This window comes from Macrotis lagotis, chromosome X (genome assembly GCF_037893015.1).
Source record: "Macrotis lagotis isolate mMagLag1 chromosome X, bilby.v1.9.chrom.fasta, whole genome shotgun sequence".
NCBI classification, from domain to species: domain Eukaryota; kingdom Metazoa; phylum Chordata; class Mammalia; order Peramelemorphia; family Peramelidae; genus Macrotis; species Macrotis lagotis.
Window position 1 is genome coordinate 515,628,576 of NC_133666.1, and position 19,315 is coordinate 515,647,890.

The 19,315-nt window shown below is 37.7% G+C and overlaps 1 protein-coding gene across 1 annotated transcript in view; it reads right to left on the minus strand.

The window, feature by feature from the left end:
• Window positions 1-19,033, minus strand: part of GMPR (guanosine monophosphate reductase) — an 80,366-nt gene extending 61,333 nt beyond the window's left edge. Inside the window, exons 1-3 of the mRNA XM_074207319.1 lie at window positions 18,771-19,033; window positions 10,750-10,869; window positions 6,798-6,881 (exon numbers count right to left, since the gene is read on the minus strand). Of these exons, the coding sequence (XP_074063420.1) occupies window positions 6,798-6,881; window positions 10,750-10,869; window positions 18,771-18,857 (291 nt within the window). The 5' untranslated portion in view covers window positions 18,858-19,033. The remainder of the gene's footprint in view (window positions 1-6,797; window positions 6,882-10,749; window positions 10,870-18,770) is intronic.
• Window positions 19,034-19,315: the final 282 nt, after the last annotated feature.

A 19,315-nucleotide genomic window follows, 5' to 3' on the forward strand; every position in this document is an offset into this window, starting at 1 on the left:
CCTGAGATCAAAAAGCTTAACTTGAAGTCTCAACTCTGAGACAAATCACCGGTCATTTTTGAGATTCATTTTCTCCAGTGTTGTACTGTCAGAAGTATTATAGAAATATAAGCTTGTAAAACTTCATAGAGCTTCCTACTTCTTAAGTCTCTATGCTCATCTGTACCCCATGTAAGAAGCTAGAGAATGTAGTAGATAAAGTCCTAAAGATCCCCCAGATCCTGTTTTTATGTGCTTCGTTTTCTTCCAAGGTAAGTTTCTAGTTCTAAGTCTGTTTTTTTTTTTTTACCTCAATTCAATTGTTAGAGGTTATTCATTTATTTCTGTAGCATCTTATTTACTTTATTCTTCATTTAATTAACTAATAACATTAATTTATTGATTATTTGCTTAATTATTTAATTAATTTATTTGAGAAAAAACATCTAGCTCTAAATCTATGATTTTATGATTTTACATCATTCCAAGCTCTGCTGAAGTGGGGTGCTGAAGACAAACAGGTTGTATGCACACGCGCGCACACACACACACACACACAAACACACACACCTGGGCCCTATTAAATGTTTACAATCAGGGCAGCTAGGTGGCGAAGTGGATAGAACACCCTGGAATCAGGAGTACCTGAGTTCAAATCCGACCTCCGACACTTAATAATTACCTGTGTGGCCTTGGGCACTTAACCCCCAGTGCCTTGCAAAAACTAAAAAAAAAAAAAGTTTACAATCTCTGTGAGAAAGTTTGTTTCTAGAACTTCTACACTTCTCTGCTTGGCAACTTGGTTCAGGCCCTCATCATTGTCTCCTGGACTAGTATAGAAGTCTTCTCATTGATTTCCCTTCCTCACGTCTCTTTCCCACTCCAATTCGTCCTCCACTCAGCTACCAAAAATAATCTCCCTTAATCACGGGACTGACTATGTCATCTTCATACTCAATAGGTTCCAATGCCCCCCAATCACCTCTGGGATCAAGTATAATATCCTCAGTTTGACCTATTTGACTTATATACCACCTGATCTTTATCTACCTTTCCACTCTTCTTAGACTTCTCCCCTCCTGTGTATTCTACACTCCATATTCAGGGACACTGACATGTTCCACACACACAATCCTCCATCCTCTTGACTGTATCTTTTGACTGGTTAGAATGGTCTCTTTCCTCTTACCTTCTACTTGAGCTCTTTTCCCCATTCCCCCCCCCCATAGCTAGTTCCTGTCTTCTGAGTTTGCATTTATACTACATTTTTCTTGAATTTACATAGTTGTTTATATAGTGTTTCTTCCATTAAAATATATATTTGAGATTAAACAATTTTTTTCCTCTCTTTGTGTGACCAGGGTTCAGCATAGTGACTAGCCCTGAATGCTTACTGACTAACCACTCCAATCCCTTTCTTCCTAGAATTTAGTGACTTTGGCCACTTCTTTCTATTCTCCCTCCCCTCCACCTGCTCTTAAGAAAAGTTCTTCTCATTTCTACCTTAATGTAGTTCTAAGGAAGGGATTCTCCATTTAGCATCGTTTTAAACTTTATCTCCAATAAAGACAGGTAGGTAAAAGGTTTTTCATCTCATTGAAATCACACTCCTCCCTGTCTGGTCTTGTTATCTAAGAACTGGTATGAATCTACTTCCTTTTTAAACCCAATCTATATTATTTTTTTGTAGAAGAATAGTCATAGTCATAATTCATTATCCATCATAATTTTATTATTTTTATTTTTTCATAGCCATCTCTAGGGAGGAAAAGGAAGAAAAAGAAATTTATATAATTTTATTATATTTGAAAGGAAGAGCAAATTGGGCATAATAGAGTTGCAGTTTCATATACAATCAACTTTTATTTTACTATGTAATGGAAATGCTTTTTCATAAATTAAAAATAAAATTTTAAAAAGTAAAAAACAAAACCCAACCTTTTTATATACCTTATCTTAACTGACCCTTACCATAATCCTCTGATGTAGGTGACACAGAATAATTCATCCCATTTTATAGATAAAGAAACTAAGGATCATATAGATTAAATGAATTGCCCAGAAAGACTCACAGAAGCCAGGATTCAAGTCTTGAGCCTACATATAACTGCCTGCCACTTAAAATTCTGCCACCCATTCATTTGCCTGTCTGGTGGAAATTATTAGAGTTTTCCAAATTGAATCAAATGTATATGCCTAGTATCTTGTAAATCTAATCAAATGGGTTTTAAAAACTGAAAAGGAAGAGAGATAAAGGGAGTTCATCTCTGCCTAGTTATTAACCAAAGAAGGTAGCAGGGAGAAAAATAGCAGTAGATGCACCCCTCAAATTCCTAAGAGACAAATCTAAGAAAAATTATAGCAGTCTGGCTCATAGCATCAAATATAAGCATGGTGATAAGCATAGGGGAAAGTGATAATAATGATATTGATGATTTAAAATAATATAAATATTATAAGTATGTAATTAATATAAATATATCATAATGATATATATAAATATAAATTATAATATAGAATAATGATAATATAAAATAGCATGTATAGCATTTATATTGTATCTACTATGTGCCGCACATTATGCTAAATGCTTTGCAGCTATTACTTCATTTAATCATCACAACAATCCTGGAAGGTAGGTGTTATTATTTCCATTTTGCATTTGAGGAAACATTTGCATTCGAGGGGCTTGCCCAGGGTCTCACAGCTAGAAAATGTCTAAGACTGGACTTGAACTCAGTTCTGACTCCAGGCCTAATGCTTTATCTGTTTCATTGTCCAGCTACCCATAAATTTTACAGTAAGGAAACAAATTTTATCTCATATATTTCACTGAGATTTGATGGAACAGGATCCATTATTGGACTATGGTGTTGGAAGAGGATACAGTATACCTTATTCAAATAAAACACAAGAGTTAAAAACATAAAAGGGTGGGGAATGAGATTGAGGAGTTACAGAAGAATTCTGAGTATTGTAAAGATAGACTCATGGGGGCCCTCCAGGTATCAGAGGAACATTGAGTAATATCAGTGAGATAGCAAAAGAGCTATATGGGCATCAAAGTGTATTACAGACCACTTGGACACATGCACTTGTTGAATTCTCTCCTGCCAGGATATGTGGAACATATTTTGTTCTGTTCTGGGAGTTACATTTTACAAATAACACTAATAAGTTGAAGAGTATTTAGAAAAGATGACCAGAATGGTCAATGGCCTGTAAATCAAATAATAATTGATGTAGTAATTGAGGATGTTTAGTCTGGAGAGGAGAATTTGGGGAGACCTGATAACCATCTTTAAGCATTTGAAAGAATGTCATATGGAATAATATGGGATGATGATCAACCTTGATGGACTTACTCCATCAGTGCAATAATCAGGGACAATTTTAGGGGGGTCTGAGATGGAGGAATATCGTCTGTATCCAGAGAAGGAACTGTGGAATTTAAACAAAGATTAAAAATCTTCAATTTTTAAAAGTTGTCTTGGGTGTTATGTAATTTAGCTATCTCTAATGTTTTCTTTCTTCCTTTTGGATCTGTTTCTTCTCTCAACACATCCAATTTTGATCTATGCATATTATGAAAGTAAAGGTAAAAATTATCAGATTGCCTTCTGTTGGGGAGAGGTGAGGAGGAAAGGGAGGGAGGGAGAAAAAATTGCAAAATTCAAAACCTTGCAAAAAATGATTGGTAGAAACTACCATTATATGTAATTGGAAAACAAATAAAATATTTATATAAAAAAGAATATCATGTGGCGGCAGCATGATGTCCATAAAAAACTGAATTTGAAATCAGAAATGTCTATTTTCAAGTCCTTCCTCTGATTAGATGTATCAAACATTCTTCCCAGATTAAAATATAAGTGGGAAATATTTAACAAAATCAATAAAAATACAATGGAACATAGATAATGTAAATGTTTGGTTTTCTAAGTCAATATTGGCTCCACAGGGCTCCTTATATAGAATTTAATGGTTCCCATTTCTATTTCAGTTTTTCCATTTCAGTTGTAGGCAACTCTCAAGCTGTAAGAGGCAACAAAGATGCCAACCTGCATTCCTAAGGGAGGAAAGTGTCTTCATCTATGAGTTCCCTGCACCAATTAAATCACAAATCCAACCCTTATATCCATCCATGTGCAAGTGGGTTTAGACAGACTTCTCCTGTTGGCCTCAAAAGAGAAGCTAGAATAAGGGTTGGAAGTGAGAGAAAGATTTAATTACAAGGTAAGGAAAGACTAGGGCAGCTAGGTTGCAAAGTAGATACAGTATACTTCAAGACTGGAGTCAGGAAGAATCTGTGGTCTGGCTTCAGACTCTTCCAAGTTATCTAACCCTGGGCAAGTCACTTAACTCTGTTGGTCTCAGTTTCCTCATTCATAAACTGAGTTACAGAGAGAAGGCAGACCACTCCTGTATCTCTGCCAAAAAAGCCCTAAATGGGGCCATGAAGAGTTGAACATGACTGAAAATGAATAACAACAAAAGACTCACTAACAATGAGTGATATCCAATAGACTGGGCAGTCTTGGAAAGATAGTAAATTCTCTTTCAGAAGAGGTCTTCAATTCAAGAAAAAGTTGGATGACCACTTCTTTAATATGTCATCAAAGGGATTCTTAGAAAGGTCCAGGTTTTTCTAGGTCTTTTGTAACTCTGAGATTCTCTGAGTTGGGTTTACTATTCCTCCTCAGTATTTATGAGCTTTTTAAATGCTCGGTTTCTAATTAGACTCTAGTCAGGGAAAATAAATCAAATTTTTCAGAACTTATAATGAAAGTTGAGGTTTTGATTAATAAAATGCTGTTCAAAACTGCATTACAGAAATGGAGTTTGGGGGAAAAATCATTGATCATGCATCAGCAATTTCCTTAAAAGATTGTAAGACAAAGGGGGAGAAAGGGGAAATAGACATCATTCACTTGCAAGTATTAAACTGAAAATAAAATATCAGCTGCTCAGTTACTTAGCTGGAGTCATAGAAATCTTTTATCCTGGAGAACTATCTTCTCATTAATCAGAATCCAGGCATAATTAATGTACCAGCTCAAGTAACAAAGAACTACACGTGGCCTCAACAGCAGCAATCAGAGTGAAGTGATAGAACCTGGCAGGCACAAATTGACCTTTATTAATGCTATGGAGAGCATCTGTAATGTGATCTATGTTAGCATCACTCCTCTGAAAAAAGTCCTTAGGAACAAAGAAAAAAGAAGCAGAGTTGCCCTTGTCTTTCTTTCTTTTCCACCATGCTTGTTTTTTCTAGGTTGTAAGGTTTGACTAGTACTTGTTGCTTTTATGTTCAGTTATACTAAGATTGGATTCACTTTGGAGTTTCAGGCTAGAAATAGGGGTCATATTCCCTACTCCTCCCATTCAAAATCATTAATGGTTCAAAGGAAAGCAAAGACATTTCCTGTAAGAAACTCAAGTTTATCCTATTTATTGTTCATGACTGGATTCCCTAAGATGACTTTTATCCCCATTGTTTCTATTCTAATACCTCCACATATTAATTGCTCTTCTCTTTGTCTAGTCAAGTCATTTTTACTTTCCAGCTAGCACTTTAATATTGACAAACCTCACAATTACCTTGGGAAGCAGATAGTACAGGTGTTATTACAAATTTTGTTGCTGTTGTTCAGTTGTGTCCAACTCTTCACGATCCCATTTGGGATTTTCTAGGCAAAGATACTAGAGTGGTTTGCCATTTTCTTCTGTAGTTCATTTTTGCAGATGAGAAAAATGAGGTACAGAGGGCTAAGTGACTTGCACAGGGTCATAAAGGTGGTAAGTGTCTGAGGTCAGATCTGAATTCATTACAGGACCAGAATTCTACCTACAATACTACCAAAGTTCAGTGTTCTTTCTGCTAAAACATACTAGTTCTCAAAGTAGAAATATTAAGAAAAAAAGCAAGGAGTTTTCTCTCTCACAAAACTCTACATTACTCACTTTAATTTATTTTTAAAAATAATTCTTTGAACACTTCACTGGTGATTCCATATAAGATCAGAAGACACCTGAAAGTTGTTCCTCTTTTGATGACAGAGTCTATCTTTGGATCTCATTCCTTAGAACAGTAAATATTCATAGGATCAATTATAGTAATAGATTTAAAACTGGAAGAAATCCCAATCCCCTTATTGTATAGTTGATAAAAATGAAACCCAACAAAGCAAAATAACTCCCTCATGCTCATACATGTAGCTATGACAAAATCAGGATTTGAATCTAGATTCTCTGATTTTAGAAGCAATGCTCTTTCCACTATGCTTCACTTCCTCCTTATAGCAAGTTGTTTTTTCCTCTCTTTTCTAATTCTCTCTTAATTTCTTTATATTCCCATTTTAGTGACCACTACAATTTTTTCCTTAGTTGGAATCCTGTCAGTTGCCTAGACAATGCATATACCTGTCTTCCTTTCTCCCCCATCCCTTTTAAAAATCAATCTGGTTTCTTCTATTTTTAGGTCTTCACTCTCCCAGAAGGCAGCACTGTCTAACCACTTAATTGAATCTACCATTGGAGAACCTCTTAGAGATAGGAAGATAGCATCATAGAACTGAATCACTGAATCTCAGAATTGAGAAGCCAGAAATCATCTAGTCCAAATCCTTAGAATTGTACAGGACACTCCACCTGAGTCAGTTTTCTGTATAAAAATATTACATACAACATTTAAAATAGCATGCTTCTTTCTTTCTAATCTAAATATCCTTGAAAAACCAGGTGTTTTTTTCTTTCCAATATTATATACATACACCTTGACATGAGTCAAATGATTAATAATCATGATGTGATCATACCTCTAGGCATTCTGGGTGATCTGTGGCAAACAGCTTCCAGTCCTCCAGGGTGTAATGCTTATGAATTGCTGTGAACATGGCATGCTGGGAAACAAAACAACATCATTAGGGTTAGAAGCCAAGTCAATCCATTTTCCTTTTGCCCATATGGCAGTTATTATCTCACAACCTCAGAATATCCATTTTTCTGACACTCACATGCACCTTTCTTTGAATATGTTCCCAGGAGATAAAGTGTCTGAGTAAGTAATGATACTCATACAGCTTGCAATTTTGTCCTGATTGGAAAACATCTGCAATAAGATTAGCTTCTATAGGCCAGTAAGGCTGTGCCATGAGTGAGGGGAGAGAGTCCTCAGGGAATTTGTACCTTTCTCAATATCCCCTGTCACCTCTGTAAATGGCCAAAAGAATCATCCCTATCAAGGGAACCTTTAATTGAGTTTCTAAATCAAGTCCATGGTCAGGCAGAGCTGCACTAAGACAAAGCATTAGCTGATTCCAATTCTGGTTCTCAAGAAGTTCTTTGTACTTAAACTAAACCTGGAATAGTTGAGTTGTTACTGAGGCAGTGAGCTGTGATAGTAAGAGCTCTGTAAAGGCCAGGAGATTTTAAGAAGTAGAAACAGCATTGAAGACTGGGCTAAATACACAAAAAAGAGGTCCATCCTGGAGATGATAATTTTGAAAGCATAAATGTAAAAGAGGGAAGGACTCCAAGAATAAAGACCCATCTTTCCAAAACTGATAATCTTCCAGTGGTTTTGCATAGCTACAAGATTACACTGTAAACTCCTTCAAGGTTTTTTCTATCCTTATCCCTAATCACAGTGTTTGACACAAAGTACATTCTAAATAAATGTTTATTGAATTGAATTAAACAAGACAGAAAATAGAACAAAAGAATAATAGAGGCTCATGAGGTTGGCATGAGCAGTTCACAATATATTACAAAAAAAAAGGATTATCCTGGCTAAAATAAAGTAAAAGAAGAAATATATAATTCTTCCCTTCCAAAAAGAAGAGATAGTTTGTTTACATTTTAAGAATGAGGGATGGCTAATAGTCTACTTGCTCCATAAGTAGCCACATAATGTCATGAGAATACAAGATGATTCCCCAGAACAATAGGTAGAGTCCCAGTGGTGAATTAATTGGAGAACATGGATAAGGATCACATTTGATGGGTAGGTATGGAGGGGTCATAATTTGCATTGCTGGAAGTCACAGACACATTGATAAGATTAATAACAATCAAGTATTTATTAGGCACCTAGGTAAGTAATAGGTACTAGGAAAGAATGAAACTCCCTATTTGTAAGGAGTTTATAGCAACTACATATATAAATATAAACAGTACAAATGTAAAGTGAATAAATACAAATGTGTAGGGGTGGCTAGGTGGCACAGTGGATAAGGCACAGACCCTGGAGTCAGGAGTACCTGAGTTCAAATCTGGCCTCAGACACTTAATAATTACCTAACTGTATGGCCTTGGGCAAGCCACTTAACCCCATTTGCTTTGTAAACCTAAAAAAAAAAAATACAAATGTGTACAAAGTCATTAAATAAAAGGTTGTTTGAGCTGGAAGGTTTGCTGGGATCTTAAAGAAAGAGACACTCTATGAGGGAAAGGTAAGGAGAAAGTACAATTTAGGCAGTAAGGATGTTAGGACACAGATTCAGACTCAGGAGATAGATTATCATGTGTTAGGAAGATAGAAAAGGGCAGTATACTTGTATCGTGTAGTGTGGGAGGGGAAATAATGTCCACTGAAGTTAGAAGAAAAAAGAGGGTCAAGTTGTTTAAGGCTTTAAGAGCTAAAGAGGGTTTGTATTTTATCCTAGAGGAAATAGGAAACCACTGAAGCTTACTGAAATCTGAGCTTAAGCAAAATTATCTGAGTTGTTTCATCTGTTGGAGTATTAGAGTATAAAATCCTGCATTCAGGATCCAAAATCTGCTGCACATGCATAGGCTTTGGAAAGACATGAGTTTTCATTGTCTACAGATTCGATATGAGTCAACAATGTAGCATGGTGCCCAAGCAAACCACACAGACTTAGGTTTTCATAATAGATTATAAAAGCCAAAATAATAGAAATAACAGTTACACTATACTCTATACAGACCTTAAGATGTCACTATTAAAGAGACATATGGGAATATTCAGAAGGAAGACAACTAAGATAGAAGATTTGAACTTAGGTCATATAGGATTGTTTGAAGGAATGAGTTAGCTTGGAGAAGTGAAGATTGTAGAGAGACTTAAAGAGAATGCTTCAAAGACTTGAAACATTGTAACACGGAAAATGGTTTAAACTTAGTGTTTGGGGCTTTAAGAGGGAAACTAAGACCAATGAGAAATAGCCATATGGAGTCAGATTTCAAGTGAATATAGGGAATAACATCCTACTAAAAAGATGTCTAAAATTTAAATGGGCCACTTCCTCATCTATAAAATAGAAATGATATTCTAAGTGGGAAGTGAATTGATCACCAGCCTCAAAATCAAGAAGATCTGAGTTCAAAATATAGTTTCAGATAATTACTAGATGTGTATACCTGAGCAAGGCACTCAGCTTCTGTCTGCCTCAGTTTCCTGGAGTATAAAATGAGAATTATAATAACATTTCCCAGAACTGTCATGAGGATCAAATGAAATAATAATTGTAGTGTTTAGCACAGTGCCTGGCTCACAATAAGTGCTATATAAATATTAGTTCTGAACGATGATGGTGGTGATGGTGCTTGGATTACTTATCTCACTCTTTGTTATGGGAAAACTTCAAGAAGTTCTTTGAGAGTAGGGATTGTTTCCTGCCCTTCTTCATATCCCCAGAGTTTAGCAACTTGCCTGGCTCCCAATAAGTGATTAATAAATGCTTGCTGACTTGCCTTTATGAGACAATGAGAAAGCCCCATTGCTGATGATATGAAATCATAAGTTGGATGACTGCCTACCTATCCAGGACATTGGGTAGAAGGTTATGTTCAATGACTTCTAAGGTCACCTATGTGATCTTTATGATATAATTCTAACCCCATTTGCTAAATCAAAATAATTTTCATCCTAATCATAATGATGTCCTATTAATTCATCTTCATGGGATGGGATACACTCTTTTTGTAACCAAATATTTTTCTTTTCCCTCATTTCACTTTGATCACCAAATCATAATCATCACATGCAACACCATCACTTTCAAGGGAACATTTATTAAGCATTTATTGTTTATTATATTTCTTTGCACATTTTCTGCTATGTGCAAAGCCCTGTGTTGTATAGTAAGAAACCAAAGAAATAAAAAAACAAACAAACAAAAAAAGCTTTCTCAAGGATTGTACAATTCATAATGATGGTAACTAAAGTTGAATGGAAGAGCGATTTCCTGAAAGAAGGTGGGGTAGGGTGGGGTGGCAAGTCTGTCTTTCATTTGAATTGATATTTCAAGCTCAAGATAAAAAGGAGAAAAAAACCACAAAACCAGAAGAGCTACTCCTATAGTGCTATCAAAATGTTTTTTTAAATAGATTTATTCAAAGTGCAACTACAAAGTCCAGGCTTTAAATCTTGACATCATTTAGCTTCTTAATACTTCAAATTCCCCAAACTAACTTTTATGGGACATGGGTGGGGAAAGAAGAGAACTATTCCCCATTTAATGCATCATTTTTATTTTTATTTGATTGCAGCAAGTGAAGATTAGACTTACTAAAGTTTCTTATCAGGAGTTGAGCAAAAGAACCATCATGGTCAACGAAATCTCTCTATTCCCCAAATGAAATATGTTCAATCCTTTTTTCTCCTCCCATCACTGCTGCATCCACAGCTGGCTGATCAAGGACTCCCAGGAACTCATATCAACCTACTAACAACCAGAGGACAACCTACCAGTTCCTAAATACAGAGAAGAAAAAGAAAGATCCTTCCTCCCCCCAAAAAATTACCTGTGTCATCACCACTGCCATCTCGAATGTACCAACTGTATCCATATTAGACACAATGACAGGAATCCCTGAGTAGGTCTGCTTGGAGTTTCGAAATGTGAAGCTGCATTTAAGATCTACCTATTGGGAAAAATGAAAAAGTAAATGAGTTCTTCATATCCACTTTGGGCTGATTGATTCAGAGCATGAGGGATTTAGAAGAAATGGTCAGTGAATCCATTCTGATGTTAGACGATTGGTTTTCTACACAGTTATAAATGGTATTCTTTGCATACCACCAAGGACAAAAAGCAACAGATTACATCCAAATTAAATATTGAAATCTCTGTTGGATGAGTCTGCTACAATTATTTCTCAGCAAGACTCATATAGATCAAAAGTTATGTTCTGCCACAAAATGAAGCTATCAAAGGTATTTTGACCTCTTGTTATTATTTTTCCTAACTTTCTCAATCTAATATTGCTTTCTAGTTAATATTCTTCAATCCAACTCTGAAAAAACTATCTGTTGCCCTTGTCTACTCTGTGTATTGGCCAAACCATTCTGAATTAAAATTATTCCCAATTCTTCTTTGCCAAACCTCTTTTGAAACTAGTTCAATTTCAAAATCACTTCATAACTAGCCAGATCCATAACCAGTCATTTTAATCACTATTTCATCATTTCCACATAAATCTATCCTTTATCTTTTCTAGTTCCTCATCTGCTTCACTTTTATGAGTCTATCTCTACACAGCTGTGGTTGGTCCATGAGTGAGTCAGAGATCTGAATGCTTATATTTATATTCACCCCCCCTCCCTGGAAATTCAAGGAACTAAAGAGGAGGGTAATTATTTCTATTGGAATTCTGAGGTCATATGATTAGGAAGCCACCATCCAATTCTGAGTTTTAGAGTGATTAACACAGCAGTGGTTTTACAAAGAGCACTGAGTTGGAGTCAAACCTAGAGTACCTTGGAGCTATCTTAAACCTGTTCAACAGGGCAAATTATTGAATTTTTAGTGTGAACTTGAGATAACAAATGCTACCAACCAGAGCTTGATTGTTTTATTGATTACATAGACTTAAGAAAAAGAAAAAATATTAATAATGTAGATTAAATATAAGTGTTTCAACTGAATACAAGGGGTTTTTTTTGTTTTATTTTGTTTTGTTTTTATTTTTTATTTTTTGGAAAGCCAGTTGTTAAATATTTACTGGGCTAATTCATAATTCCCAGATAAAAACTAAACATTTGCAGCTCTTTTCAGAGCACCTAGGTGGCATATTGATACTACCAAGGGTGAAATAGTGGAACAAATGCTGGGATGATTCTACTATTGCTTTTATAGTACCTTAGTACTAACTCTACACTAATCCTGTTGCTCTTAATTAGACCAATAGGATTTTTTTTTTATTTTTAATTTTCTCTTTTTAACTAAGTTTCATTTTTATTTCTAGTTTCAAATTTTCTTCTTCCCTTCGTACTCTCCTATCTATTGACATGGCAAGAAATAAATGCTTATTATGTGTATATATATACATATATATATATATAATATGCAAAACATATTTCCACGTTAACCATATTCCAGAGGAAAAAAACAAGAAAAAAGAATAATAAAAAAAACGTTTCAATATATGCTATATGTCCAGAAATTCTTTATTTAGAGGTAAATAAGCATTTTTCAACATGAGTCTTTTGAAATTAAGATGAATCATTATATTGATCAGTCATTAAATATTTCTTGATTAATTATCTTCACAATAATACTGTTACTGTGTAAATTGTTCTCCTGGTTCTGTTCATTTCATTTTGCATCAATTTATACAAGTTGTCCCAGTTTTTTTTGAAGCCACCTCATTCATCATTTTTATAGTACAATAGTATTCCATCACATTCATATATCATAACTTGTTTAATTCTCCATACCCCATTTGATTGTCAAGAATATTCATTTTAGCAATGCATATTTAGAGACTCTTTATCCTTTCCCCCTGACCTCTTCCTTTCATTTGAAAATAATTTCACATTTCAAGTTCAGCACCCAGACAGATAAAACTCTGGACTATCTTAGACCAATAATTCCTCAATGAATGTTGAGAGCAATGTTTTTGCATACAGTATTTGTGTATCTATTTCTGTAACCAAATTCTTTTCAGCAAAAAGAGAGATCCACTTAAATGAGAGTGTCTTACTATGTAGATGGCTGGTCTAACCACAGGAATTATTGGGTCTTATTAGTAGAATGAAAAAGGTTTTTAAAGCGTACATTCTTGCCACCTGTTTGGTTTCTCCGCATCAAGCTCATTCCTTTACAGAATGAACAGTGCCATGTATAACACACACCAATGGGTCGAAAATAGCAATCCATAAAGAGAAATAAGATCCTAAAATTGCATAAGCATGTGGCAACTCATCTCCTCCATCTTTAGTCATAATTTGACTTGAATAAGGAGAAAATTCTGAGATACAACTAATTAGGGGGTTACCATAACCTGGACAGAGAATGGTTCTGCCATTTGATAATTGCCCTAAAAAAACAGTATTTCAAAAACTAAATTTGCAGTTATACTTTCAAGATTTATATAATTTAATTCATGAAGTGCATTCTAATAATATAGGTTTTGTCCTGGCAATCCAAGAACTATTAACAATATATAAAACCATAATTAGTCATGGAAGACAGCAAAGACAACAAAACCTGATAATCTCCAGACCTTCATACAAAATGAATTCTTGTTTCCTGGTGAATAGTTCCATTATGTGTTTATCAAGGATCTGGATATGTGTGCTTAATCTCCATTCTAAAGTAAAGTAATGGGTAGGTTACCAGGCTTGGAATTAGGATGATCTGAGTTTAAATTCAACCTTAGGCATTTGTGGTTTGTTGTTGTTCAGTAGTTTCAGGAGCATCAGATTCCTTGTGACACCATTTGAAGTTTTCTTGGCAAATATACTGATTTGTTTGTCATTTCCTTCTCCAGCTCATTTTTACAAATAAGGAAACTGAGGCAAACAGTGTTAAATGACTTGTCCAGGGTTGCACAGCAAGAAAGTGTTGGAGGCTAGATTTGAACTCAGGAAGATGTCTTCCTGACTCTGGGTTAGGTACTCTATCCACTGCCACTCAGTGCCACAAACCTAGCCTTAGGCCTTTGGTAGCTGTGTAACCCCAGATAGGATACTTAATCTTTCTCAGTCTCAGTTTATTCTTTCATAATATTGGGATAATAATAACTGTAGTATTTGCCTTATTAGGTAGTTAGCTGAAAGGACTAAATGTGGTAATATATTAATAGTATCTTGCAATATTCAAGCCATTTATAAATGTGGTTAAGGATTTGGAATGAGGAGGACCTGAATTCAAATTTGATCTTAGATATTTATTATGTGACTCTAGGTCAGGCACTTAATCTCTCTATACCTCAGTTTCCTTATCTGTATAATGGGAATAAGAAGAGCACTCACTTCCCAAGGCTGTTGTGAATATAAAATGAGATCATATTTTCAAAGTATTGTAGAAATCTCAAAGTTGTACATACATGCTTATATTTATTTTTTATTATTTACAAATATATTTATATGTCATATATATTATATATAATTTATTATTATTATTATTATTTGTTTATTACCCAGAGATGAACAATGAAAAAAATGTACTTCAAAAAGATCAGTGGCATTTAAAATGCTATGCTTGATATTTAATATGAAAGGTTGGCCTCTAGTTGGAGCAGGCCCACAAGACAGAGAGACCCATGCTCCACATTTCAGCTATTGTCTGATTTAGGATACTTAAGCAAAAACATAAATTAATCAGCTCACTACTTTAAGGTCAATGAAGAGACAAATGTTCATTCAAATAGCTTGGTGTCCAGGTCCCTAGAGGAAGATGTCTATTAAGGTCCCATCTAACCTGGAGCCTTGAATGAGATTCTGACCTAGGAGAGTATAGGTTGACATGATCAGTTCAGAGAATTTATGTATCAAGTCAGAGAAGTCATCACCCTTAGTTCCCAAGATTCAGGAGAAGTCTCTGGGAATTCTGAGAAGTTAAAAAGATCACAGGATCTTATTGCTGCAAACAACCTTATGGTCCAACTCTCATAATACCGGTTGGGACCCAAAGGACTCCAGACATAAAATAACTTGACCAAGGTAATCAGGTAATGTACTAGTAAATGTTCAACAACCCTCTCTATGAAAACAAATTTAGACAACTTTTCAGTTTAATCTAGATTACTAACATTTTGTGTGTTCCCACTTAAAATTTATCAGTTCAGGACACTCCTGCCTGGATGGATGGATGGACAGATACAGTGCTGGGCCTGGAGTCAGGAAGTCCTGAGTTCATATCCACTCTCAAATGCTTATTAGCTGTATGACCCTAGGCATGACACCTAACTTCTATTTGCCTCAGTTTCCTCATCTGTAAAATAAGAATAATAATAGTACCTACCTCACAGGGTTGTTAGGAGGATCAAATGAAATAATTGTAAATCACTTGCCCAGTACCAGTAAGCATTATATAAGTATTAAAAGATTGTTCTTCTTTGCTGGTCTATCCCAATATAGATTACAGGATCATAGATTTAGAAGATAAAGGAATTTACAGATTATCTAGTCTAATCCCCACATTGAGATCTAGAGAATTTAAGTGACTTGCACTACTAGTTAAATAGGAAGCAATCCCAGATCAGTGCTGGGGTGAAAATTGAATCCTCTCAAAAGACTGTGATCTGGTCTCTCTGTTCTCCCTGAGGCCTTTAGGAGAGAAAAAAATAGGATATGACACCCAGGCCTGCTATCCAAGCTACTTTGATACAAGAGAACTGGTCAGTTTGTTTCAACACGTCAAAGAATATGAGATTTCTTAAATCATACCAGGGATCATGCATTAGTATCTTTGCCACTCCAAAGACCAGATGGAAAGCAAGATCAACTGAGGTCAGAAATGTAGGACAATATTTAAAATTTAAAAAGAATGCATGAATGAAATGGATACACCCTCAGTCTAAGGTACCAAAGAACAGCAACATCTAGGCACATGTGGAGGAGGGAAGGTTCTTTTCTCATCACAGAAGACAGAACTAGGATCAAAGGTCTGCCATTTACTATCTTTGTGACCTTGTAAAAGTCACCTAACTTCCCCATTTTCTCACCTGCAGAAGGAAGGACTTGGACTAAATTACCTCCTTTCTTGAGGTCTATCTTCCAGGTCCCAGGATGGGATCATCATTTCCTGAGGTAGTTTTGCTGTATGTGGGGTGAGGGAGCAGCCAGTGAGGCAGAGCTCTCACCCTCACCCCATGTCCTTAGCTCAGCCACAGTGCTCTCTTCATTCTCAGCTCAACTCATGCTCCAGAAGGCTGCTACTTCTCCCTTTCTAGCTCTCTTTTGTTTTTTGTTTTACTCTAGTAGAATGAAAGCTCCATGAGAATAAGGATCATCTTGGACTTTGGGAATTTTATTGGATATTTGTATCTCTAACACTGAGGAAAATGATTTATCTAATTTTTTGATGCAAAGAGGAAAATTTAGTCTTAACAGAAGGAAAAACTTCCTTACCATTAGTACTGTACAAAAATGGAACGTGTTGCCTTAGGAAGTAACATTTTCTACCTAGTGGAAAGGGGGCTGAGAAGGATGTGATTTAGACCCAGAAAGAATGGGTTCAACTTTTTGTTCTGCTACTTACCATTTGACCTTGGACAAGTCATCTAGTCTCCGTGTCTCAGTTGCCTCATTTGTAAAATGAGATGGTTAGGTTAAATGTTCTCTAAGATCCCTCCTATGATCCCTTGATCCTTATAAGAGGCTTTCCAAAGAAGGCAAGATAACTACATCAGGGATGTTATAGTTAGAACCTATCAGTTCTTTCCGATTCTGAATTTCTGTGATTAGCTATACTCACTGATACTTCAGTAATATTCTTTTTGGGAGGCGAAAGACAAGACAGGGGTGGGAAGGAAAATCACCAAATAACATGTTTGTCTAGACACTGAGAGGTCCAGTGCTTTGTTTAGGGTTTTGTGAACAGGCAACAACTGTTATATTCTAGTAATTACACTTGGAATTTAGTCTACAAACTATTTCCCCCAGAGGCCCCCAGCCAGCCAGAGGCCTGAGAATGCCTAACCAAACCACATATTTCTCTGTTCCTTCTTCCCTGTCCTCTGTCACAATGTGTCCTGCCTCATCATCAGGACTAGCTCTCAGCAAGTTTGTTGTATAATAAACAATTTTTCGTTAGTTTGCCCCTTACATCCCTCAGAGCCACTTTTGGCGTCCCAACACTCTCTCCTGTTCCCTATTACCCAGTCAAATGTCTGACTTCAGTTATTTTCACTCAAATATCTGCATTGTGACAGGCTTTAAATAAATGGTAAATGACCTTCCAGAGGAATTGTTTACCTCTCCTATCTACATGTTCACTTTGACTCTGATCCCCAATTTTGAAATACAAAAGGTTTTATCCATTAAAAGAATGTCAGACCTCAGGTAGGAGGTGCATGAGGCTTTTGAAGGGCCTGGGAGAGTGGGAGTGGAGGGGGGAGAATTATAGAAGGGGGACAGGGAAATTTTCCTGGGCTCCTGAAATCCTATCATGCAAGCCACAGCTAGCCCTGCTTATCACACCAGTCTTTTCCATCCCCAGTTATATGGAAGAAAAGGCACAAAGCTTCTGCCCGCTAGAGCAGTGAGAGTTAATTCTAGACCAGCCTCTTCCTGTACCACACTGCACCGCACCCCAGCCAACCAGCTAGCCCTGCTACTCCACAAAGGTGACTTTACTCCTTGTTCATGGGCAAAAGCACAAAGCTGACCCTGTTCAGCTAGGATAAGACTCTGTGGGTGGCAGTACCAGGTACCACCAAAATGTCATGCTAAGCCCCAGACAGTAGGGTAGACAGGTATGTGTCTCACCCCAGGTATTCAGGCTCCTGTTTTTGGAAACTGTGATGCAGCAGTGACTTGGCTCTGACTTACTCTGTTTACTTCTAAGTCTTTAGCTTCAATAATGGTGTCCAATTCCCTAAGCTAGTATTGTCACCAAGAGAAGGTTGTGCCCCCACCATTTTAAAAGAATGTTAATCTATTCATTCCGTGACCTTTCTTCTCTCTCAAACAGGCTACCATACCAACCATCTATCCATTTCAACTTCTTTCCTCTCATACCATTTACACATTTACAGTACAGGTGCCACCTGCTCAGAAGGCCTTTGATTTCATCCCAAGAAATATCAAAAAGAACAACCACCTGCTGCCATATTCCCCCCACCCCCAACATTTTTCTCCCACCCTTAGATTTCTGGCTGGAATAGCAGGCTTGCCCAGTTCCTTGCTGTTATATTTAGAAATACTCCTCCCCACCCCACCCCCAGAAGGAGAAAGAGCCCCCCTAGCAGGCCCACCGGTCCAATTCCAAAATATATTTAGAGCTCCTTCTCAAAGATATTCCTAAAATCAGAGAACTCCAGGAACTAAAATGTAAAGTCAGCAGCAGCCCTCAATATTGAGAAGAGCAGTAAACCCCCCAAAAAAGTGGTTTAATGTCTGCTCCTATCCCCCAGCCTATCCCTAACACACACACACACACACACACACACACACACACACACACACACACACACACACACACACACACACACCCCTTCATAAAAGTCTCGTCCAAAAGCATCCCGATAAGCAATTCTTATTTTGTTCACTCGTGGCAGGGCCATTCTCAATTACTCTTCCATCTGCCTTCCAACTTCCACTCCCCCCCCCCTTCCCCAAGTGGAGGAAAAAAAGAACTCTCCATGGTCATGGTCGCTCTTTCCCTCTCCGCCCTGAAGGCACTCCTTGTCCGCCCCGGTAAAGGAGCAGTTGACCTTGGCCACATCTGGTCTGGGGAACAGAACAGAACCTTAAGCTGAGGAATCCCGGAAAGGAAAGCAACGTTACAGAACTCTGACACCCGGCACCGAGGGAAAGGGAAAGAGCCCCAAGTCCAAGCCCGGCGCCGTCAGGCGGCTGCAGGCGCGGCCCCCACCTCGGCTCGGCTTTTGAGGCTGCTTCGCTTGGGTCTCAGCAAGACGTCTTTGAAGTCCAGTTTGAGGTCCGCGTCCACTCGGGGCATCTTGGGGTCCGCGGGGAGGCTTCGTCGCCGTCTCGGCGCCAACCTCTCCCTCCTCAGAGCCGGCGGGCAGTGGCCTCCTCGCTTGGGCCAGGGGCGGCTGGGGGGGCTGCGGCGGGCTCTGGGGCGGCCCGGGCTGGGGCCGGCCAGGGTCACCGGGAGGCCGGCCGCTTCATCGCTTTATTAGGAGAAGGCTGTTTTTAGAGCCGGCTTCTGCAGAGCCAGAGCGCACGCCCGGCCGCTGGCCTTCTCCGGTTTCCTGCTCCGGCTCTCTCCCTCCAGAGCTGGCTCTCCCTCCCTCCCCCCTCCCCCCTTCCTTCCCCTCCCCCGCCCCCCCAATCAACCGCGTTCCCTCCAAATGGAGCGGGGTGTGAGCCAGAGCACTGCAGCAGAGTAATCGATAGCTCTGAGTGGGGCCGGAGACCAGGGCTGGGCAAGAATGGCCAGCCTCCAGGAAGCTC